General features: G+C 42.0%; 1 protein-coding gene across 2 annotated transcripts in view; it reads right to left on the reverse strand.

Annotated features, from left to right (window-relative positions):
- The window catches only part of LOC142382525 (transmembrane protein 132C), a 168680-nt gene that overhangs the window by 117643 nt on the left and 25618 nt on the right, over positions 1-25419 (reverse strand). The window contains exon 2 of one of the 2 annotated variants that reach the window (XM_075468504.1): positions 10452-11337. In XM_075468504.1, coding sequence (XP_075324619.1) covers positions 10452-11337 — 886 coding nt within the window. Of the gene's footprint in view, positions 1-10451; positions 11341-25419 lie in introns of both variants that reach the window. The other variant, XM_075468503.1, reaches the window with a different exon arrangement.

A 25419-nucleotide genomic window follows, 5' to 3' on the forward strand; every position in this document is an offset into this window, starting at 1 on the left:
AGAGGATGTAAATCTGGGACACAAAGTGGATCTGTTCATGTGTAAATTAAAAGAGAAATTTGGAGGCAAATATTTCTGACACAGAATTTGCATGTACGCAAAAGTGAATGACTTTTTTCTCAACAAATTAACATAAGAGACTGCAGTAGAAAGATTAATCTGAGAGGCTCCAGTATCTCAATATGAGTCACTCCCTTCATCTGCTTATTAATTAATCTTTGTAATTTGAATATTTTTGTAATTTGAATATTGAGTATTGAGTCTTTTCTGCTATGTGTACTCACTGTCACCTTAAAATTATGTTATTTTCTTGCTAGCTGCTCACTTTTGTATGAATTAAGCAATTTATCAAGAAAACAAAGATCGAAAGAAAACAGTCATCAATAGCAGCCCTTATATTTTTGTCCTTGCTGTCATTTTGTCCTGGTAACAAACCTGAAAGAAAACAATAGAAATCAATTTTCCTGGTACCATTTGCTCCCTCATTTTTTGCTTTTATGATCGATGATAGTTATCATCATATCTATGCCTTGTGGGCAATACTAATTTCCTCAACTCCATCAGACTCTGAGGGATTATGACCTACAGCAGACGTGCTTTTTAACTATTTTCATAAGAATGATTTTCTGTTCTATTCTATCGTTCCAACTACAGCTGACATCTTAAGCCATATTTTGCTGTCATGGTGTTGGACATAGTTTAAAGCTTTTCTGGGTTTTTGTTATTCTTTTTGTTGTTTCCTCTTTTGTTTTTCAAAGCTCATTATTTTTACTTGTGTGTCGTGTTGTGTTTTATTTCCTATTCTGAAGATGATCTGGCTGCTGTCACCCATGTTCATTGTTTGCCTTTACCTGCTTGGCTCAGTCTCCCTTTGAGTCCTCATTCTGTACTACAAGTAACAAGTGCAAGTGCTTCTTGCATTCATTAGTCACTGTTGTCCATCAGCACACGTAATGAAGCATAATGTGAGATAATTTGTTTACTGATGCGCCACCTTTTAAAGACAAAGCAAATTGATTTAATCACAGGAACTCATACAGTGCTTGTAGAATTCAGTGCAAGCATACCAAGGTGCTTCCACCTCTTGGTATACATTAACAAACCCTTCTGTGCAGGCACAAACACCAGCACAAACACACTGATGCTCAGACATGCATATACACACCATCACAGCAAAAGGCAGACAGTTTTATTGAAATCTCTTTGCAAACAAATGTTTGTTAGATTTGTCTCCTTAAGAGGCACACCGTTAAACAAAATGCACGTAGAAGACCAGCAGTGTTTATCAAGTATGCATACCCATCTGTTGAGACATTCAAACATCCATCATCAGTTTATTCCCAAGTCTTCTCTCTTGGTGTTTTACCCCTGAGATGTGTGCAGAGGAAGAGCAGTTAGAAATTCCATGAGGCATGAATGCGTCATCTGGCCATTGTGCTGCTGTGCTGCTGCTATCACTTTTCTACTATCTGTGTCAGATAGTTGTAACAGTGTTCATTACAACTTTTGTATTTACTTTTAGTATGGCATGATATAATGTGTAATCTCTTAGGAATATCACAGGTACCAGACAGACTTCCAAAGCATACATGTGCATCTTCATTTCATAGCTCATCTACCAAACATCCTCTCCTCTCTTGGTGTATTTTAGAAATTGAGACATCCTCCAAGATGGTGCACTGCGATCGATTACCAGGTCACAGGGATGAAGGAGAGGAGAAAGGGTGGCATGAAAAAGAGAAATGAGAAGAGCCCAGTTATGTGTACTCAGTCAAGTGTACACACCTTACACACATCCAAAAACTCCATCTCACTATTTCATGACATGGTTGAGTGACACAACTCTATTATCATTCATTCCAGTTTATTAAGGAAGAGACACACTTATGAAACCAAAAAGTCATTCATCCCAACACAAAAGAAATTTGACATCGGGACACAAACCTTCTGGAGACATTTTGTCTTAGGCAACTTTTAGAATTTAATTTCTTGTCTTTTTGTCCCCTTTATAACAAGAACCATTAACAACCAGCACTGGCAAGATAAACATCAAGGCAGCTGTGGCAGTAAATAACTTGTCTCTTCAAAGCGGACTTGGTGGTTTGAGCCCATTCATTTCCAAATAACGAGAAAGACTCTTCAGTTTCTACACATTCCAGGGAGAGCAATTGTGTTAAAAACACAGGAACAAACTAATCCACCTTTTTCCTCACTATTTATCCGGGCTAAATCACTGGCTTGTAATGCAATAATCTGAAATATGTGTTAATACAAAGGACTTTCATAATGCATGAGCAAACGTGAATAACATGTTCTTATTACATAATTGTTTAACAAATTGCTATGAGACTGGGCTCACGTAACAGAAACATAAAGACACACAAAGACTACCTTATTCAAGTGTAGTTATTCACATTCCACATGATTTACCTCAGAGACACACACACAAAAAACAACAGATGAAATGTAGCTAAAAGAACAACCACGGCAATAACAGTTATTATCTCTGCACAGAAAACACTATATTTTTCATCAATGTAACCAATCTTTGATCCAAAATGTGAGTTTTTTTTCTGGAAGCGCCTGTAAGCTGTAACTATATGGTCGCTTGGTATCAGTTTGGACACAACTAAACAGCTAAGTCCGAACGAATAGGTATAAACCTCTTCTGTTGGTGTAATTACCATTCCAGCAAGAGTGAATTAAATTTTTTTGAGAATTATATTGTGTTTGCATCAAAGGTTTCATGTGAATTTCCACATCATATTGAGCTATATCAGGCTTAATCCTCCCTAAACAAGTTGAGTCAATGTCAGAGAAGTGGGTTATCTCTGTTAGTTCAAAAGAATATTTTTTCATTGACTGCTCATCCCTGAACCTATCATCAGAATAAAAAGCATAGCTATGGTGTTTTGAAAATTGGCCATTTTTTCAAATTCTGATTTTGTGCAACGATGGCAACATGAAAAATGTTGTACAGCTAACATTTAAATGAGAAGAATGAGCTTTGCTGCAGCGGCGCGCGTTGATGAAGTCATCCCACTAGACACGTGTGTAGAAAGCCCCCTATAAGCCCCCCGATAGCCCGGATAGCAACAACATGGCAGCTATGAGCTAACAGTGCAACAGTACGCGTTCATTCATTCATTCAGTTTAAAGTATTGGTGAACTAAAGACAGAAAATGCCTTATTTAGAGGCTGTATTGTCTATGCCCTGTTCTCTCCTGTTATATGGATATACACGGATCTCAAGAAATGTCTAAATATCTTCCGAAGGACGCCGACTTTCACCAAACTGTTATCGGTGAGTAGATGAACGTATTTTATGCCAGAAATAAGGTCCTGGTTTAATTAAAAAAAACATTCCCCTTTAATGCTTAAAAGTGGTAGCCTGACTACGTCATACTCACGATTCTAGTCAGAATGTGAGTCTGATACCGCTCAATAGAGTTTTGAGTATGGGGCGTGTTTCAACCGAACCAGGAGAAAAAATGCCTCTTCGCTCAATTGGATAGACCTACAACCAATCAGAGCAACGTAGTATGTGACGTAGATTAAGCAACACACACTTGTTGTAGGAAGGACGGCAAAAACATCTTTTCTATCGATAAAAGCCTTTATCGCGTTCCTCTGTTCGTCTTTCAAAATGAATGCAATGTGGAGACCCTGTAGAACAGACTCGATGGCAGAATCTACACACCCTAGCTCTCCAGCGGCAGCCATATTTGTTTCAAACAAAGTCAAACCAAGCACTCTTTAGTGACGTAGTCGATAATGTCCCTGTTGATCATCTGTCCATCATCGTATAAAGCCCACCCTGGCAATCTGATTGGGTCGACCGATTCTTGGTCGGCCATAATGATTTCCCAACTGAGCAGAGCCAGACCGAACTTCCCGACCAAAACTTTTATGGGCGGGGCTAAGTTCGGCTGGCACCCAGGCTATAAAAGTGGGGCATTTCCAACTAAATTCTTTACACTTTGTCTCTTTTAGCTCTAAATGGCAAAATCAATTCAGTTTTACACATCAAAGTTTTATAGTTGTAGAGGTGTACTCCTGCATTTCTGGCAACAAATAAAAAAACATGGATAAAGTCTATTGATAACTGTGCTTAGAATCCAATAAATACCCTCAGGGAAATGCTTCCTCTCATTTGAATCATTGTTAGTTGCAACAGAGGACTACAAGTCTTCAGCTGCACTGAAGTGAAGATTGATTTAAATAAGCTGACTTTTTGCTTCTCAGTTCGTCTACATGTACATTGAAGTGAGAAATATGCAAGGCAGAAAGCTAGCTCTCATGAATTGTGTTGAAATGTGTTACTTAAATTGACAAATCTATTGTTAAAATAATGGCTGAGTTCATCTGGGAAGGACAAGGCACATGTAATGGTCCTCACCATCCAGTGATTCATTCTGTATGGAGGCACTGAACCAAGACAGAAAATAGAGCAATTTTCTTTTGTATTCTATTTTTTGTACTCTGGTACATTTTTTTCATTCTTTATACCACCAGAATGAGGAAAATATATTTTAATACCATTTCCTTTGCTGCATTTGATTTGCATATGAACCAAATAATACAGAGGGATAATAATGAATTATCAATGACTAAATTGCCTGGACTGTGATACTGGAAAACATATTATGATAATGACTGCAGCTTATACATTACTTGCATTGTAAATTTAATAGCCTCATATTCCTAAGTGACTTTTCAGAGTCTTCCTTCAGTTGACTCCCTAGCAACTGGGTAAAATCTGCATGTGTGCAAAAATTGTTTTATGATATTATAAGGAGTAACTCATGCTCCTGATAACGTAGACTTTCAGAGAGCTCGATGAGAGAGCCTTTCTCATCCAGGAAAATAATTTGAAGGCATGTCAAAGGAAGAATACAGCAAAGGAATACACAGCAGTCAAAGAGCTAATCTTCCCAGTCCTTCTTTCTTCACTTCATTTTTTTAGTCCTTTCACATTGACATTTTAAACCATATCAAGGTGTGACATTGTATAATATTAGATAAATCCTCCAAAGATTCATTTCACCAAACAATGAAATGATTTTAAAGTTTTTGAAAATCACATTTTGTATTGATTTTGATGTTTGTATTGATGTAAATGTGGATCAGTGCTTGAAGACTTGCGATTTCTATTGTTAATGGACAGCCACTCAGTCACTTCCCAGTACCGTGTTTCAGCCTAAAGAACGTTAACATGGGAATTACAATGCCAAACTTTTCCATCATCCAGGAGCTATAAATCAGAACTCAAATGTCTGAATCAATTGGACCAGACATAAAATGGACTTTATAATGCCTGCATCTTCATGCAAAGTCTGTGTAAAACCCAGTTTAGATTATATGCGAATAGAACAGGTTAAATAAATTCACAGAAACAAGTCTTCCGCCTCCTGAAAGCTCTCCTGAAGCGGCACCCTGTTCCTAAACTATATGGCATATTTCTGGTAGGGAGAACACATGTGACATGGACAGCCTCAATGTGTGAAGAGGTACTTGCAACAATGTCCAGAGCTGGTTTTATTTTTCAATCCATTTAATTTTTTGTAGACAATGCCCGCAGTATAAATACTAAAACTAGACAGTCAAATGTTGTCTCCATTTCGTGAAATAATGCAATGCCAAATATATGTCTGATGTCCAATACATTCTGAAGAAAATCTGATCGTTGCTTATTATTTTCAACAGTTTTTTTTTTCATATAAACAGCTGTTACTGTGTAAATCACATACAGAGGTCAAGTGGAATTGCTGTAAAAAGTAGCACCCTCTACATAGCACCTTCACATCAACACTCATTAGATTCATTCAGATTGAAGGCACAAAAAGCACAAAGTGGTCTTGTTTTATAATGATTATGTGTTTTAATGTAAGTTATCAATGTTGAAATATTATGTGTAATTATGTATCCACAATAAGGACATTCTGTAGTTAAAGCTGCGGTCGGCAACTTTTTTTTAGTCATATTAGCTTGAACTGTCATGGGATTCTGGAAGTAGAATATTAAATAGGCTGTTTAGGAAAAATAACGAAATCTGTAGCTCCCTCTGAAGCCTGTAATCATGCTTGCAAAAACCGAGCGCTCCCGGCTGTTTTTAACCAATCAAGTTAGGGTGGAGGAATCCTACCTGTCAATCACAGCTTGTGCACACGCTGCTGAGCGTGAGTCTGCCCCAGCTTGTGTGCGCTCACACTGGTGTGAACTCACGTGCACAACCTCGTCCACAGAGGGGGAGGGGTTTGGGGGGTGATTCGGAGCTTGTTAGAGGTTGGGGGAGGGACCTGAAAGTTGTATCAGTTCGAATTTTCCGACTTTAGACTCGTAATTTTGAAAACCTGCCGACTGCAGCTTTAAGAGGATCAGGATAATCAACAATTATGCATACTTGTGAATTTATTACTTGAATGGTCTCTTTATTAGGCAGATAGCTACTAGAAAAAAAATACTTTACACTTTAACCTACCTTTAGTATTGCACACAAAATTTTGCTTGGCTAAAGTGATTAATGTGGACTAACTAGATGGTTAAACAATCATGACTAAGTACTTCCTGAATCTTTCCTAAAGGTGGACTACGTTGTAGACATTGTGAAAAGCCCTATTTTTATGAATGTTAGGTAATGCTTGCTCAATGAAAAATTTAATTTGGTCATGCTGATAATTCTTTTCTTGAGAGTTCTGGATTAACTCTGTATGGCAGAAAACTAGATATGACACATTATGACTATGCTTATTACCTGAATAGTAGTCTTTGCCTTTTGTTCACCCACAGAAAAAATACATTGCACAAAGTACATTTCACATTGCCCCGCATTACATCAATACCTAAAGATTCCCATCACACTGAGTGCCTACTGATTACTGAATCAATATCTACCTACTAATTACACCAAATATGATGCATAGGGCCAGCCATATCATATAGACAGGGGTAACATTATATTTGACTAGATGGTGGTTTTTAAGATCCTGTAAGGAATATCTGACGAACGCTCTTCTAATCAAGCCCATAATACTTTACCTGGAGAATATCTTTAAACATTAGCGCCCTCTCAACTACATCTCTCCACTTTGCTCATGCAAAGCACGGGGATGATGCATTTAGACTTGTTGAACAAAATAATCTTTTTATGTAACAATTCAAAAAGCTCGTGTTTTCAAGTCACTTTTAAATCTTGTCATTTTCTCCCATGGATGATGGGTTATCAAAGAGAGAGGAGACAGGAAATAGACATGTACGCATTTGTGGAGATGACTCACATGGTGACTAAAAGCAGCACCATTTAAAGCACAATAAAATCTCTTTATTTGAGGAACATTTGAGCTACAGTAAAAATAAACAAAACTTTTCATCTACTGAGTGACAGAAGCTATTAACACAGTGGAGGTCAAATCAAATCAGAAACCATCAAATTAAAAGTAGCATGTCAACACAGGAATACCCCAGGAAGCAATACCCTGCTGAGCATCTACAAAGCAGTAAATTGCCCGGATGATTGGCTATTAAAAATGTGAGAAATTAGCTTTCATTAACATTCATCACAGCGTGGGCCTTTCTGCATAATGTTTCAGGCAAAGGTGAAAACTGAATTTGGCTTGGTGGTCATTTTAATTCTCTTCTAAAATGTACCCCTTTTCATGCAAGTGTGAATTTTAAACTTATACATTCTTCAACCATAATTATACTGACAAACTTCTGGAGAAAATAAATAAAAAAAATGAAGGACTAGACCTTGAATTTTAGAATTAAAAAAAAAACAAGGATCTAATTAACATTAGAAACTAAAGTAGCGCCAGGTCTGTTTGACAATTTCATAGGCTCATGAGCTCATCCGGTATTCGCGGATACAGCCAACAAGGCCTGATCCAGAAGTGTGTAGTACACAGATGATAATGATGCTGTGAATACAGAGATCAAAGTCTTCTAGTTCTGTTGATTAAGCGTCCTAACAAATGCATGTAAGAGGACAACCTTATCACTGAGGACCACACAGAGGCCTTGCCATATCTATCGCCCTCAGACGACCAACCTGCACTTGCCATGTGCCACGCTGCCAAATAAAATCACCACAGACATTGCCTCTGTGGCCAGCCTGGCTTATTCATGTTTCTGAGGAAACAAATAATTTTTCTCAGTTTAAAAAACCAAAACGTTTTCATTGCCTTATCGCCTCAGGACAACTAGTTGGTGATTAAATGAAACACAAGAAGGAGGATTCTGGAGAATATGCTTTCTTTAAAACTTCACAGCTATTACACTCTTGTTTACCTTGGTTCCAATTTAGACTCTCAAGTGCCTTTGTACATCTTTTTTGTTAGTTCGGAAAATAATCTCCATTAGTAAACAAGTAGATAAAGAAAAGAAATGTGGAACAGCTTGATATGAACATCAGCATATTAAATTTTCAAATTCTTACTGTGGTTTCCACCTCACCTTAGCAGAAAATATTCATTCAGCTTGTTGTGCTTTTAACATGAATCGACAAACTCGTCTGATCCCTAGTGTGAGCATTTACGGCTGTTGATAAGAATTCTGCACTACTGTGGTTAGGATCAGCTTTAGTCATTACACTAATGGACAGGCATTTTAATTGATGACATCTTCATTTGCATTCCATGTTAATCATCTAAATCAAGATATCTGTTCATTTTGATAAGGACCCGTCAAAAGCTCCACTAACTGAAGCTATTTCTAAGTGATGACCCTGACTATCATGTGGAAGAATTACTTCATAACCTGGCTGGAGCTTTGACATGATCAATGATAAGGCAGCAAAACAACTTTATGAAATACAATCATATTGAATGTCCAACATCATTATATGGTAATTTCGTAAAGCATACTTTAATCTACTGAAAAAAGTCAAACATAACTATGCCTAACTCCTTCAAATGAAACCTGAAGATAATAAATTATTTAAGTATATCTTGATGTGTGTTTCCATTTAAAACCATCACATAATCCTTTATAAAATATTACCTTATATCTCAGAGTCTGACACTGTGAAGATGATGAGACACCTTAGCTTAAGCGTTGACCTTGTGCTGGAGTTAATTTGTGTTTGGTTGACATAAGCCCTATTCGGACGGGACTAGTTCAATGGGGGGACGTATGGTAATGTTGGTTAACCAGACGACGCCAGGGAGAAGAAATTACCAATTCGGACGGGACAAGACATCCCTGTAATATTCATCTAACATGGGAGGAATTGTTGGTTACGCACAACCGTCACATCCTGGATGCTATGCACGTCTTCATTTCACTTCCGTAAACCCCATCTGTAAACAGACATGGCGCCGACCATGCGTGCTTGCAAGCAGCGCTTCATCCAGAACCTCCATGTTTGCAAACAGACACACCTAATTGTTTCTCTCTTTCAAAGGATGTGACAACATATTCCGTACTTATTACCGAAGGTCGCATTCGCACGGGATTAGTATTACCTATGTTAGATACTCCGGACCGTTTCACAGGAGGTAGAATTCTCGGCAAAGTTTACCGACATACTCCGCTATCTTTACTGACATGGCGCGTTCGGACGGGACTAGATTTCCCGGTTATTATTACTTTACCCCAGGTCCCCCCATTAAACTAGTCCCGTCCGAATAGGGCTTTATACTCCTGCACATTGCCTTAATACAGTAGATAATAAAGATGTAACGACATGTCCTTACAGGCCCTCTCAGGCATTAGTCCTGTGTGGTAAAGTTAAAAAGTTAGCCTTCCTCCGGTTATTCATTTTGACGTCTAATACAGACAATAACGCCTGTTTTATGTTTGTATGTTGTCACTGTAACAGTAGAGAAATAACTTTTTACCTTGGTTCACAGGTAAAGTTAACAATTCTGATCAACTCATCATTTTATAACAATTCAACTGAAATAACTAGTTACTTAAGATCATTATTTTCAAGTCAAAATCATTCTCAATTAATAATAATTAATATATAGTTATTAATTATCATTTTATATACAATATATAGCTTTCATAAAGATTTGCCAGCTTGATTTATCTTGTCCATGATGCAGTTGTTGTATTGTTGTTGTCCAGGTAATGGCTTCATGTCTCTTGTCCTCCAATTTGTTTTTAGTCATATTGTTATGTTTGTAGAATTTTGTAGGCTCATTAGGTTGTTGGACTGGTTGTTGTAAAAAAAAAAAAAAAAATGTCAGAGAGGAAAATAAAAGATTGTGATAAGTAAGAGCATAAGAGCAGATTGGGAAAGACTTTAACCAGCTGCAATCAGGCAGAGTAACAGAAGAGGGAGGACATTTTGTGATGCTCCTACTGTTTTTGTAAATTATTGCGAATATCTTTTTTTTAGCTTTTGTGTGGACGATATCTAAATCTTTAGAAAGTAATACGAAGGCACATAATACATAGGAGTCAGTTAACATTGGCTGAATGAAGACCAAAAAGAGAGATTTTCTTACCTGAGCGTGAACATCTCCACAGTGGAGTAGGCTGACACAGTAATAAAAGCAGACATGGTTTCCCTCTGTCTCATGGGTTTGGCTGGCACCATGACCATGAAGTTATTATCCAGCCTGTGTTCAGCAAAAGGGGGCTCGACGGGGTTCTGATAGAGCCTAACACCACCAATCCTCCTCAGTGGTGTGGAAGTGTAGGAACCAAACAGCCCCTCTTGACTAGAGCGGATGAAGCTGTCTTTCCTGGACTCTTCTGAGTGGCACTCTCCTGATTCTGTGGACTGCAGCATGTAGTAGAGCTCCACTGGGGTGCCCTCAGACACTTCCAGATTCCTCTGGCGTCCTGGCACCACACTAGGTGGGCTGAACCAGCTGGCCAGTGGCTCCAACTCAGCCACACACAGCCCCATCTCCCCTCTGAGCTGGCAAGTGCCACGCACCTCCTGGGTTTCATGGAAAGCAAACATGTGCACGCAGGGCAGCTTGTCAATGGCACTGTAGTCATCCCAATCCCTGCCTGCGACATAAAACAGCACCTGGACTTTAGGCTTGGCCAAATTAATCTGGGTATTCATGATGAAGGTCTGCACCTTCCAGTTGACGGTAAAAACTGAGGAGGCAGGGAATGTCCCAGGGCTCTGTAGGAGTTCTATTGGGACAGGCTGCTCCACAGAAAGAGGCCCATAGCTAGCATTCACTGAGGGTAAACTTCTGGCCTGGTAAATGAAGAAAGGCTCAGTCCGTGATATCAGAGTAGAGTTCCTCATAAAGTCCTGGTTGGCCTCCTTCAGGAAAAATGCCAAGTCAGCATTTAGCAGCTGATAGTTGACGGGCAGGTATGTGGGGATGGAAGAGTATCTCTGCAAACCCTCCAACACTCGGCAGTCAGCTACTAAAAGACAGAAGAGAAAAATTAAGTTAGCATAGGCTTGCCAAATAATCTTTATTCTTTTATAACCTGCTCTGCAAACAAGCATATGTTGTAGTCTTTAATCAGAACTGAAGCTAAGTAATGGTAATTTGAAGCAGTTTTTTTTCTGTTTGTGTGTGTTCAACTCTGATAAGTTAAGTCATCACTGTACTAATACAAGTAAATAATTTAAAGCTTCAAGTTCTTGTGAATTATCTAAACTTGCCCAACTGCAGTAACAACATGTCTGAAATCACGCACTCATTTACTAATCCCCTGTACTAAGAGAGCTTTATGTAGAGGACTATACAATGAGCTCAACATTATAATGAAGAAAATTCTTCTGATCCTACTTGGGTCATTTTCTTGACGCAATGAATGACGTCACAGTTGTAGCACAATTTTATGCTACAGGTCGATTCTAGTATGTGTTTTTGTGATTTAAACTGTATTTAAACTTTTTTCCTCTCAAAAGATAACTGCTGTGAGCAGTGTGTGTTTCAATTTGATCATGCTTTATGGTTGATTATATATCAATTAGCAACTATGTTCAATTATCTTCTTACCACAGCCTATGTACAGATTGTGTCTTATGTCTGCTGGCATAAAAAAAAACAGTGGCTACTAAATCCACTGTTTTATACAAGATGCATCTTACAATGATATAATAGTAATGATCTTATCATCTATATTGCTAAGACTCTGAGAGGCAAACTTGAAACTATATTTGAATGGTATTTGTATTTGCATGAATACAGCATATTGGTTTACATTCATGAATAATAAAGTACACTAGCTTTAGATCTCACTTATCAGGGCCAACAACACATTGTATTTTACACTGTGTCAGTGTATATAAAAAAAGCTTAAATGTAGAAGCACTATCTGAAAAACTAAATATACCTTTACTGCATCCATATAAATTAAGAGGGTAAGTAGCGACCTGGTGCTGCTAATCAAATCAAAGTGTGAGAACCTCTATAAAAGCAGAAGTTTTGAGACTTTTATGGTCCAAACCATTCAGGTGGGTGTTAACACAGTGCCACAGAGAAAATATATTAGCAGTGAACTGAGAGGCATCTTTTGCTGTCCTTCAATCTAAGAAGGGTTATTAGGTAATTTCCAAACTATTTGGAGTCCATCATTCTATAATGAGAAAGATTATTCACAAGTGGACTCATTCAAGACAACTGTCATCTTTCTAGGAGTGGACTTCCAAGCAAGTTCACCCTAAGGTCAGACTGTGCAAAGCTCAGAGAAACTGCAAAAAAACCCATAAGAGCTACAACTCAGACTCTACAGGCCTCAGTAAAGATCCATCCATCCATCCATCCATCCATCCATCCATCCATCCATCCATCCATCCATCCATCCATTTTCTATACCTCCATAATCCAACTCGGGACCATGAGGGGTCTGGAGCCTCTCCCAGGTGTCAATGGGCGAGAGGCAGGGTACACCCTGGACAGGGCGCCAGTCCATCACAGGGCCTCACAGAGACAAACAAGACAAAAACCATTCACGCTCACATTCACTCCTAGAGTCAACGTAGATTCAGTAATTAACCTCAGTTGCATGTTTTTGGGTAGTAGGAGGAAGATGAAGTACCCGGAGAGATCCCACGCATACATGGGGAGAACATGCAAACTCCACACAGAAAGACCCCAGCTGGGATTTTAACCAGAACCCTCTTGCTGTGAGGCGACGGTGCTAACCTTTAGTAATCATGATAAATGTTAAAGTTCATTACAGTACAGTTAGAAAAGACTGACAAATATGGCTTGTTTCAAAGAGTTTCCAAGTGAAAGCCTCTTCTCTCTAAAAAAGAACATGGCTGGCTGGTTCAGGGTTGCAAAATTACATCTGAGCAAAACACAGGACTTTTGGGAAAACTTTCATACAGACAAGACCAAAGTGAAAATGTTTGAACACAATGCAGAATTCCACATGTGGTGAAAACCAAACTAAGCGTATCAGCACAAACACCTCATACCAACGGTCAAGCACGCTGGTGGAGGGGTGGTGATTCAGGCTTGTTTTGCAGGTGCAGGACTAGGGGGGTATTCCTAGAAGCTGGCTTAACGGAAAGCCTGGCTTATTTAGCTACTTCTGGCTAAATTTAGCGAGAGTTCCGTTCCATAAAGGTGGCTTATTTGAACTCCTGCTGAGTAACCATGGTAGTTTATGCTGCTGAACTAGCCTGCTCCCGGGCAGGCTAAAGTTGAAGCTTAGCTTAGCTGCAACTCAAAAAATGTCCGGCCGGCTGAAACGGACTCCGGAAAGAAATGTTCACCAAGAATTCTGCGCTCCCGCAACTCATGTCTTGTCTAAAAAACGAAGCAAAAACTGTGGTTATCATATCACCACTTTCACTGTCTCAAAAAAATCAATCAGTCGGTGCCAGTGCAACTAAAGAAACGCAACTATACACACGTATTGAGCATGAAATTAAATGAGAGAACACGGTATTCATTAAAACTAATCAATACCTAACAAACATCCGATCTACACCCACATAGGACCAGACTCAGAAAAATAGGTGACAGGTAATAATGTTAACGATACAAATTATTGAAAGCTCCTTTCAAAACAGTCAAGGACAAATAAGATATTAGATAAAACGCAGGAATTAAAACATCTTACCATATTAAAAATACACAGAACGGAGCAATCACTGTAGGTAAGCAAAGTTAAACGGATGGGTTTTGAGTTTAGACTTGAACAGAGGGAGAGTGTCATTATTGCGAATGTCGGGGGGGGGGGGGTGTAGCCTACTGTACCCATGTAGCATCCAAGGCAATTTGTAGAGCGCAATTCGCACACAAGGCAATTCAAAGTGCTTTACAGCTACATAAAATCACAAGAAGGCAATAAAATCATTCCAAAAAACTAAAAAAATCATTAATTAATTAATTTAAAAGTGAAGAGTGCAGATAAAATACTTTCAGGTGTCATATAAATAGAACTGTTTTCAGTCTGGATTTAAACATTGTCACATTGTCCAGGCGCTGGTTCCTAAATGTACAGGTACACTTGGGGATAATTGTCCATAGACTCTGAACTGGATTTCTCATTTTAAAAAATACCACATCAACCCCCTTTGAGTAATGCTGAGCAATGTTACATTTATGCCCTGTGAAACCTCATCATTGACTCCTATCCTCCGACCATACAGATGATCTGTGATGGAGGTCATTTCATTTCCAACATTGAGGCTAAATGGCCGGGATCAGTTCATGATTCTAGGATCTTCCGAGCATCCTCACTGGCATAGAGGTTTGCACAAGGCGCAAGAATTTTACTTACCCGAAGGAGTGTACTTTTGAAGTAAGGTGTAGCATAGGCAGAATTTTGGTAATGTAATGAGAGGTCAGGTGTAGAGGTCATCTTAAGGAATTGAAAGTGCTCGTCATACTTTATTATAGATAGCCATATAAGGCACATATTGCATCAAATTGCCAAGTCTTAACACATGTATATCCATCCAACATTTCTCTTATTCTGCAGGAGAGTTCAATGGTGTCCTGCTTGGGGACAGAGGCTATGCATGTTGGCCGTACCTCCTCACGCCATATCCTGATCCAGGAACAAGGGCATGCACATGCACATGCTACAACAAGGGCACGGATAGAAATTACCTTTGGCCAAATTAAATACAGGTTCATTGCTTAAAGTTCTCAGGCACCATGGCTGACTTCTGACAGAGCCATCTTAAATTAATAGTATACTTCATATTTTATACATTTTGTCTTGTGGACAACTTTTCAGGCTCAAGTCTTTTCTTCGTTGAGTCCCCCAAAAGGAGCATTAAACATCTCCAGCTCATCCAGAACGCTGCTGCTGGAGTTTTAACCCGGACTAAGAGATCTGAACACATCACAGCAGCTTTAAAATCTTTACTCTGGCTTCCAGTCAGTCACAGAATAGATTTTAAAAGCCTGCTGATGGTTTACAATCTGTGACATGTTCAGAGAATATAAAGCCAGCAGAGCTCTTAGATCCAAGGACTCAGGTCAGCTGGTCCAGTCCAGAGTCCAGACTAAACATGGAGAAGCAGCATTTAGCTGTTATGCTGCAAACAAGTGGAACAAACTGCTCACTTAATCACTTAATTTAAATGATTTTATTTGTTTGTCTTTAATGCTCGCTAAATGGACAGAGATGATTTATAACTTTCCACACGTTAGGTCATGGCACCCCACTGTAAATATAAATGTAAAAAACACATTTCTACACGTTGCATGAACCGTACAATAATGACAAGTTTGAGTTCAAGTTGAGTTGAATTGTTTAATTATTATTACATGTTTCTCAAGCTGTGGAGAGAAAACAGAATTAAATACAGTTCACAACGCCAAATTCTCCTTTATCTGAATTTATACTAACATCCATCTCCAGTTTCATGATCTCTGGCTTGATCTTTTTTATTTTCAGTTTCTTCCATATCTCTCTTTATTGGACAAACACATTTCTTCAAAGGCTACTTACCACTCTGAAATATTTTCCTGTACTTTACCTTCACTTGCTGACAGGTACGCTTTTGGCTGTTAAGATTGATCCTGCTGAGATGTAACAGTGAAAAATTAATATGTGGGTCTCACACTCACGATATTATAGTCACAAAGTATGATGATGCGTGTCGATTATTGGGTTATTAATAAAGTGAGCAGGGCCAGTATATTTGTGCTGTACATCACATACAGAGACAATTCAGCATGCTTTATGTAAACAAATTATAACACAAAGAGGAGAGCATAAATACATGAGGACAGTAAAATAAATGTCTAACAATTGACAATGGTATGAAACTTTCATAACTTACGCATTTAGTCTGTCTGCAGTTGTTTGCCATGACGTTTCTTCGCTTTATTGACCGCAGCTGTATTACCATTTCTGGTGATGACACTTTTAAAATCCTCATACAGCTCCATAAGCATTATTTGTTCAGCTGCCGAAAAGATAACAGCGCTTGTCTCGCTGTCCTTTTCACACAGATCTCGGTTTTTCCACCATCCACTCGTCAGGGCTTCTTACGTTGCTCATGCACTCGCACTAAGCTAGGCTATGTAAGCCTCGCTTGGATTAGCTTTAACGAGATGCAGCTGGAATGGCTTGGGGGAACGACTTGAGGCTTAATTGGGAGATGGAGCTAGTTCAAGCGACGCTTACCGGCTATAGCCATTGAAAAGATTTTTTTAAATATACAAAACAATATACAGTATACTATGCTCTACTTTACACAGTACATCTGAGGATAATTTGAGTCCATTACATAGATCATATAAAGTACATAATGAGTAGTATGTAATTTCAGATATACCTCAAGTCAAGACGATAGTCTCCTTTAATATTGTGCAAGGAAACACGGTAACTGTGGTTACATGCTTCATCAAGGAGAACATATAATAGAAGAATTTTTTTACAAAACCATAATTGCAATTGAAGCCACTATGAAAATGTTTTGACCTCCAAAGCTAAAGAACCAATGCACAGCAGACTTAGAGACATAAAGATGGTTTTAATCACAATAAGAGTGGGCTTTGACCTTCTTCTCAAGATCAGTCTGCTTTATAATTACACACCCTCAACACACTCCCATCTTCATGCTAGCAGCTGGAGTAATTCTTTCCCTTGATCATTGTTATAAATCAGTGTCCACATAGGTAACAAATCAGTCAACAATTTGTGATTAATTGTGCTTCTTTTGACCTCAGTGCTGCAGCCCCACACACTGCAGAGATTCAAGGAGGCAGACATAGTCCTAACCTTAAAACATGTGAAGAATTGGCCCAACAAGAATTTCTTATTGAGTGCAGATCCAGACTTCGACTTTACAATAGGAAACACTTCTGAGGAGCTAAACAATACAGGGTAATTTGTATTTTTCATGAACAAGCAGGAGCTTTGCGTCAATTGCTGGCTCAAGGTATTGTTCTATATGAGGCATAATGGTGCTGGTAAATGAAAAGCTTTATAGTCTAGAAAGACAGAACATTCAGTAACAAATTCATCCTCTGGGCCCTGGGAAGCATCATTACACTCACTTTCATAGCATGTCTCAATTAAGGTGACAGCAAAGAGTTCTCCCTATGGAGCTCCTCACTCTCAGTGTGATCATGATCACAGTAAATGTGATTTACTACTATATCTTCACAGTTTACAGCAAAAGAATTCAACTGGGCTCAGCCCAGCGCTTTCACGATGTGAAAAAAATATAAGACTGCCCATGGGCGTCGCACAAGTGGGGGATGGGGGTGTTTCGACACCCCCACTTTCACAGCAAGGTGATTTCACCCCCCCCCACATTTTCCAAAGGTAAACCCGTTTGCCGACCCTCGTAGTGCACCAACATATGAAAAATGGAGCACACCTTGGCCCCCTTACGCTGCACGAAAAGGCATTGGTCAAACTGAACGGACATTCCCCCAATCACAGACTTTTGTCCGTAATTACGTCAGAGATTAACTATATTGTGAGACTTACGTGCCAGTCGGAACTAGTGATGGGAAGTTCGGCTCTTTCGACTCCCGAACGGCCACCTCTGGAGGCTTCTGGAACCTGATGGGACACCTCAGGTGTCCCTCCAGTTGATTGACAGGCAAGTCTCGTTGGAAGATGCGCGACCTGAATGTGTCTTTGAAATGAGAGGCAGGGGTAGAGAGTGTCCTGTTGAACCTACTTTCGTGGAATACATCATTTTGAGTTAAGTTTTAATGTAGGCTAAAGTTATGAAAGGCTAACGTCACTGTGGAGGGGGCGTGGTGCATCAGTTGCAGGAGAGAGGTGTGGAGAGAGCTCAGGGGAGCAGCACCAGGTGAGTGATTAGTACACCGGCATCCACTCGTCTAATCACTCTCCTTTATAAACAGCCTTCCTGCGCAATCTCGGGATTACACGGCGATCAGGAGGGCTGTACTAGATTGCCTCGGGTACTCGACCGAGGACCATTGCCGCCGATTTAGGGGGACGAAACTGGGCCCTACGGACCGGCCATTCACCTACGCGCAGCAGCTGAAGGATGCGGCGACTAGATGGCTGCAGCCAGGGGGATCGAACGGCGAACAGAGGATGCTGGAAGAAATCATCCTGGAGCAGTTTGTGGAGGGGCTGCCGACTGGTACGGCAGAGTGGGTGCGCTGCCATCGACCTACGGAGCTGGTTTCCGCAATCACCCTCACAGAGGATTATCTGACTGTCTTCTCCGGGCCGGAGGCTCGGCCAGCAACGCTCAGCCGTCCCACACCAGCGCCCCGAAGGGGGCAGTCAGCGGCCGAGCCCCTACACCACGTAACTGCCCGACCATTGCCACTGCCCTGCACTAACATCCCCCGTCTCTTTCCACCCCAGGTTCCAGCTGCTACAGGTGCTGCTCCTGACCTGCAGAGGGTCCCTCAGGTGGCAGTGCAGGAGTGTTGGAGGTGCGGGCAGCCCGATCACTTTCGCCGCGAGTGCCCGCTGATGGAGGTCGGTCAAGTGATTCGGGTTGTTGGCCCTCCAGCACCATCCCCCGGTCCAGGAGGGACGTACAGCGTTCTGGTAAGGATTCAGGGGGGTACACATCAGGCAATGGTGGACTCAGGCTGCACGCAGTCCATAGTTCACCAGAATCTGATTCGACCCGGGGCTTTGATAGAGGCAGGGTGGGTGGATATTAGGTGTGTACATGGGGATATTCACAGATACCCTGTAGTTCCAGTGGAAATTCCTTATAAGGGAAAAAAGCATAGTGTGAAGGCTGTGGTTAGCTCCCGCCTGGTGCACCCCCTGATTTTGGGTACTGATTGGCCTGGGTTTGATAGATTGGTGGGGCAGTGTGTGAGGGTGCGCTCACGACCAGCAGGGACATGGGATATGTGCGCTGTGCTCAGTGGTGACGCAAGGTTGTCCGACACTGCAGACGGGGAGGGGGAGCCGGCGGTGCCTTCACAGGAGGCGCCGCAGGTTCCCGTGTTCGACTCCATGGAAGATTTTCCACTTGAGCAGTCTCGTGATGATACTCTACGCTGTGCCTTTGACCAAGTGATAAAAATGGATGGTCACGTGGTGCGCCCTGACGCAGCGTTAACATATCCACACTTTTCATTGTGCAGGGATAGGTTGTACAGTGTGAGTCGTGACACTCAGACAGAGGAAATAATAACACAACTGTTGGTCCCGAAAAGCCGTTGGGAAATGGTTTTCCAGGCGGCTCATTATAACCCATGGCTGGGCATATGGGGTATGAAAAAACACTGAACCGTGTAATGGCCCGATTCTATTGGCCAGGCATTCAGGCGGACGTACGCCGCTGGTGTGCGTCCTGCCCCGAATGCCAGTTGGTTAACCAACCGGCCATCCCGAGAGCGCCTTTGCGCCCTTTACCGCTGATTGAGGTCCCATATTGGGATGGATCTCATCGGGCCATTCCACCGAAGCGCACGCGGATATCGCTTTGTGTTAGTCCTGGTGTATTACGCAACACGATATCCAGAGGCAGTGCCACTGCGCAGCATATCTGCAAAGTGTGTTGCACAGGCACTGTTTCAAGTGATCTCCCGAGTCGGGATCCCGAAAGAGATCCTGACTGATCAAGGCACCCAATTTATGTCACGAACACTGAGAGAACTGTACGGATTATTGGGAATCAAGTCTATTCGAACCAGCGTTTACCACCCTCAAACTGACGGCCTCGTTGAGCGCCTGAATAGGAATTTGAAATCCATGATCCGTAAGTTTGTGCACGGGGATAGTGGTAAATGGGATAGGTGGCTAGATCCTCTGCTGTTTGCAGTGCGCGAGGTACCCCAGGCCTCCACGGGATTTTCTCCCTTTGAACTGCTGTTTGGCAGAAAACCACGCGGGGTTTTGGACCTGGTTAAAGAAAGCTGGGAGGAAGGTCCGAGCCCCAGTAAGAACGAAGTTCAGTACGTCCTGGACCTGAGAGCAAAACTCCACACACTAGGGCACTTGTCATGTGAAAATTTGCTCCGGGCCCAGGAACGTCAGCAGCGGCTGTATAACAGAGGATCTCGGTTAAGACAATTTTCACCGGGAGATAAAGTGCTTGTATTGCTCCCATCTTCCAGCTCAAAATTACTCACCAAGTGGCAAGGGCCATTTGTGGTCATACGACGAGTGGGTGACGTTGATTATGAGCTTGTGCGATCTGACAGGGGAGGTGCAACACAGATTTATCACCTCAACCCCCTGAAAGCATGGAGAGAGGCGGAGACTGTTTCCTTGGTGACGGCAATTGCAAAGAGGGATGAGTTGGGGCCTGAGGTACCGAAATCGACCAATCCCGCTTCGCTCCTTTGTGAAAGCCACCTCTCACCGTCCCAGAGAGCAGACATAGCCAAGTTGCAGCAGGACAGCCACCCCCTGCCAGGACGCACAAGCCTTATTCAGCGGTTCTTGGGGCTGGCCGGATACTACCAGCGGTTTATTCCTAACTTCGCGGAGCTGAGCAGCCCCTTGACCGACCTCACCCGAAAGGGTGCCTCAGATCCGGTCCAGTGGACGGAGCAGTGCCAGGTGTCACTTGAGAGGGTAAAGCAGGCCCTCTGCGGGGAGCCTCTTCTCCACACACCTAACTTTTCTCTCCCATTTGTCCTGCAGACTGATGCGTCGGGCAGGGGGTTGGGGGCCGTTCTGTCCCAGCAGGTGCGGGGTGTCGACCGCCCAGTGCTGTACATCAGTCGGAAACTTTCCGAGAGGGAGGCCATATACAGCACGGTGGAGAGGGAGTGCCTGGCCATCTGGTGGGCAGTCGGCGCTCTGCGTTATTACCTGCTGGGGCGCCCATTCACCCTCTGCTCGGACCATGCTCCCCTCCAGTGGCTCCACTGCATGAAGGATGCCAACGCGCGGATCACCCGTTGGTATCTTGCGCTACAACCTTTTAAGTTCAAGGTGATCCATAGGCCGGGGGCACAGATGGCTGTGGCCGACTTCCTCTCCCGCTCGCATGAGGAGGGGGTGGGGTTAGGCCGGGCTGCTCCCCGGCCTAAGTCGGGCGGTGGAGGTATGTGGAGGGGGCGTGGCGCATCAGCTGCAGGAGAGAGGTGTGGAGAGAGCTCAGGTGAGCAGCACCAGGTGAGTGATTAGTACACCAACATCCACTCGTCTAATCACTCTCCTTTATAAACAGTAGCGTGCTGGAACCAGAGGCAGGAGAGAAGGAGAGCAAGCCTGGACGAAGCCTGCACGAATCCAGGGAAGGAGATCGTGCAGGAGGAATATCAAAGAGTTGTGTATGACAAATAAAAGCCTTGACGTACCGTCAGAGAGTCTCATTCCTAATTACCGCTGAAAGAACCCGCAGTGGCAGTTAAAACGCCACAGTCACGTTAGCATGAAGCTACTGTATGTAGCACTATGCTCTTAACTCAAAGTTTTTTTGAGTTAAGAGCCATTCATCAGCCTCCGATTCGCGAATTAAAGGGATGGGCATAAAGGGCCATTTCACTGCATTTTGATCGGCCAAAACAAGGTCCTGTATGGAAACTTCAATAGTTACACTGCTCAAATCTGGATAAAATTATTTAAAAAAGGCTGTAGATTCATTAAAATCTTGTCTGGGATTTTAAACCTTATTACCTTCCTTAATGGGGAAACATAGTGATCAGAAGCTTACTCTTTTGGCGATCTACGGTGGGCTCAGGGCAATTTATATCTTTTCGAGAGTTTTCAATCAAGCCATGAAGTGCAGAGTTTTTTTCAGGAACTTCGTAGCCTACAGTAAATCCACGGTGATAACTCTGTGATAGTGATTAAATGTTACATTTTGTGATTAATGTGTAAATTATGATACCGTACCTCTATTGTGAGGCTTGACCTTTTTATATAGTCTATGGGCTTGATGTGGTGCTCATGCTCATGTGCCACCCCTGGAACACCCCCACATTTAAAATCACTGCTCCGCCACTGAGACTGCCTACATGCAAACTTGAACAAACTTGAGAAAGCGAGCCGATCGACAGTTGCTACCGCTACCATTTTCAGTTAGTATGATCATTGTGTGACTTTGGTATGGTAACGCATGAGTTTGGATCCAAAATAAGCCTACAATAAACCAAAGCTGTGGCAGGCATAGGTCAGCAATGTCAGAGTTCACAAAGGAGATTAAGAGGCATCACTACTGTCTTTCCTGTCACTAAGTCCTTTGGCACAAAAAAATTACTGTCTGTCTTACTTTCCAAGAGCAGTGGTAATCTAGTGCCTAGGAAGCGTGGATACCGTGATTTCCGTGCCTGTCCCTGTTTCATATGTAATTATGGGAGTTTCCCCTCCAGGGCACACAATTCATGGATGAGAGTATCTAAATGAACAAAGCTATGAAAAGAGCTATTTAATTAGCTCAACTCTGAGCCTTGCCATCCAATGCACCTGTGGTGAATCAGGGATGGTCGCCTTCAATCAGCAGATGTGTAGATGGGTAATAAAGAACTCTGCTGACACGGACTTAGTTGAACACAGAAACCTTTATTGTCACTCAGGTCTGTCTCGAATTTACAGAAAGATCCATCAAGTCTGGAGAGATCCGTGCCCAATGTTTGAATGAAATCTCTCCCTCTCTTCATATGCAGCTCCTTTTTATGTGGGATAACTTTCCCCTATTTGGTAGCCCTGAAGATGCTCCATGTCCCTGTCTCCAGGCATCTAGCCAGAAAATAATGTACACGGCTTCACGCCTTTGGAATGTGTTTTCCTCCGAATCTCCATATTTGACTCTATGCTCTTCTGGCTGGGGACACATACACTCAATGACCTTCATCAGTGATGCGCTTGGAGCCCATGCACTCAGTGACCTTAGTAATGCTCCTTTTCAAATGTTCTCTTAAGTATCAGACACCTCACACCCTTATTTACTGCTGAAAAAAAGCAACAACAAAAAAATCATTAGGAAGGAAACTGCTGACAGCCTGCCAGTGAGCCAGTGGATTTTAAAAGGGTTAATGACTCTTTCTCATTTGCTGTCTTACCACACTCATGGAAAGGCTCTCTTTTTTTATATATTTTTTATTAAAGTTGACATGATGATTTTTTATGAGTTGGGGACATCATTTGAAATAGGTTCATGCTAATATGTCTTGTGCTTGTCACAAGCAACAAGCTGCAGTTGAGTCGCTGGTGAACTACATGCAACTGATTATCATCATGTTGGCGATATCGCACTCTGCTCCTGGAAGGCTGCTTTGGTCATCATTTAAATGGGCCGTATGGGTAGGACCTTGTGCGATCTCTGCACGGTCCACCTTCTCTCTCCTTTTCCTGTCTCCATCGCTCTCCTTCTCCACTAGATTTGGAATATTTTTGCCGAACAAAACAAAAACCATTCATGGAACAATGGCAGCAGGCAAAGTTAATGAGATGGCATTCCTCACAATGTTGCTGCTATCTCAGCATTCAGCCTGGCGTGACGTACCTTTGTGTTCTCTGGAAGAGAAACGCGATGAGGCACATCTTAATAATAATAATAATAATAATAATCAATTTAATTTGTACCGCACTTTTCATAGCAAAATCTCAAAGTGCTTACACAGTTGAACTAAAATCAAAAAATAAAATCAACATCATAAAATCATAAAATCATGTGGAGGCAGAGTAGGCTTGCTTAAATAAAAAAGTCTTCAAGCCTCTTTTAAAATCAGTCAGTGATTGTGGAGCTCTCAGGCAATCCGGGAGGGAGTTCCAAAGACGGGGGGCAGCCACAGCAAAAGCCCGGTCTCCCATGGTCCTTAATCTGGAGCGAGGAAGGTGGAGTAGGTTGCATTCATGTGATCGTAGGGATCTGGAGGGTGAGTGTGGGGTGAGAAGGTCCTTCAGATAATCCGGTGAGGTTCCGTATAAACACTGATGGGTGATGAGAGCGATTTTGTATTGAATTCTGAAGGTGATAGGAAGCCAGTGGAGATCATGCAGAATAGGTGTAATATGGGCCGATTTACGGGCCCTCAGAAATATCCTGGCTGCGCTGTTTTGGATATATTGGAGCTTCTGAAGATATCTTTTATGTATTCCAACAAACAGAGAGTTGCAATAGTCAAGCCTGGAGGAGACAAAGGCATGGACGAGGGTCTCAGCATCAAGAAACGGACGAATTTTGGAGATGTTGCGAAGATGAAAAAAACAGATTTTAAACAGATGCTTAATGTGGTTTTCGAGTGTAAGATGGGAATCCAATCTAACTCCAAGATTTGTAACTGTATTGGAAAGGGGGATGTTTTGTCCAGCAAAGAAAACAGTCGTCAAAGTTGAAGATTGAACCTGGTGAGGTGTTCCGAACAACATGGCCTCAGTTTTGGAGCAGTTTAACTGAAGAAAGTTCTGATTTAACCACGTCCTTATCTCCTCCAGGCACGTAGTGAAGGCATTGAGAGGAGGCGATGATGATGATGCTCCAGTTTTAATGTATAGTTGAATATCGTCGGCATAGCAGTGGAAGGAGATATTATGTCTATTGATGATTTGACCCAAAGGCAGCATATACAGGGAAAACAGCAGGGGCCCTAAAACTGACCCTTGTGGGACGCCGCAGGAAACAGAGACAGCCTGGGACTTGGCCTTGCCAAGGCTAACACATTCCAGCCGAATGGAGAGAAAAGATCTAAACCAGTCCAGAACAGTGTCACAAAGACCAACCTCCACATGAAGACGGTGTAGTAGGATGTGATGATCCACCGAGTCAAACGCTGCGGTTAGGTCAAGGAGAACAAGGAGAGAGGTAGACCCAGTATCCGCTGTCATGAGTATGTCATTGGTAACTCTCAGCAGAGCGGTCTCAGTGCTGTGAGCAGAACGAAACCCGGACTGAAATTTCTCGTACAGAGAGTTTTGTTGTAGATGGAGCTGCAGCTGAGCGGCAACAGCTTTTTCCAGCACTTTAGACAGGAAAGGAAGATGAGAAATTGGACGGTAATTAGAGAGAATGTCTGGATCCAGGGAAGATTTCTTTAGATGAGGTTTAATGACAGCTGTTTTGAGAGGCAGTGGAACATGACCAGATTTCAGTGATTTGTTTACTATTTGTGTAATTAATGGGCTTATTGCAGGATGATTAGATTTTATAAGAGACGAGGG

This window comes from Odontesthes bonariensis, chromosome 6, assembly GCF_027942865.1.
Source record: "Odontesthes bonariensis isolate fOdoBon6 chromosome 6, fOdoBon6.hap1, whole genome shotgun sequence".
NCBI lineage: Eukaryota > Metazoa > Chordata > Actinopteri > Atheriniformes > Atherinopsidae > Odontesthes > Odontesthes bonariensis.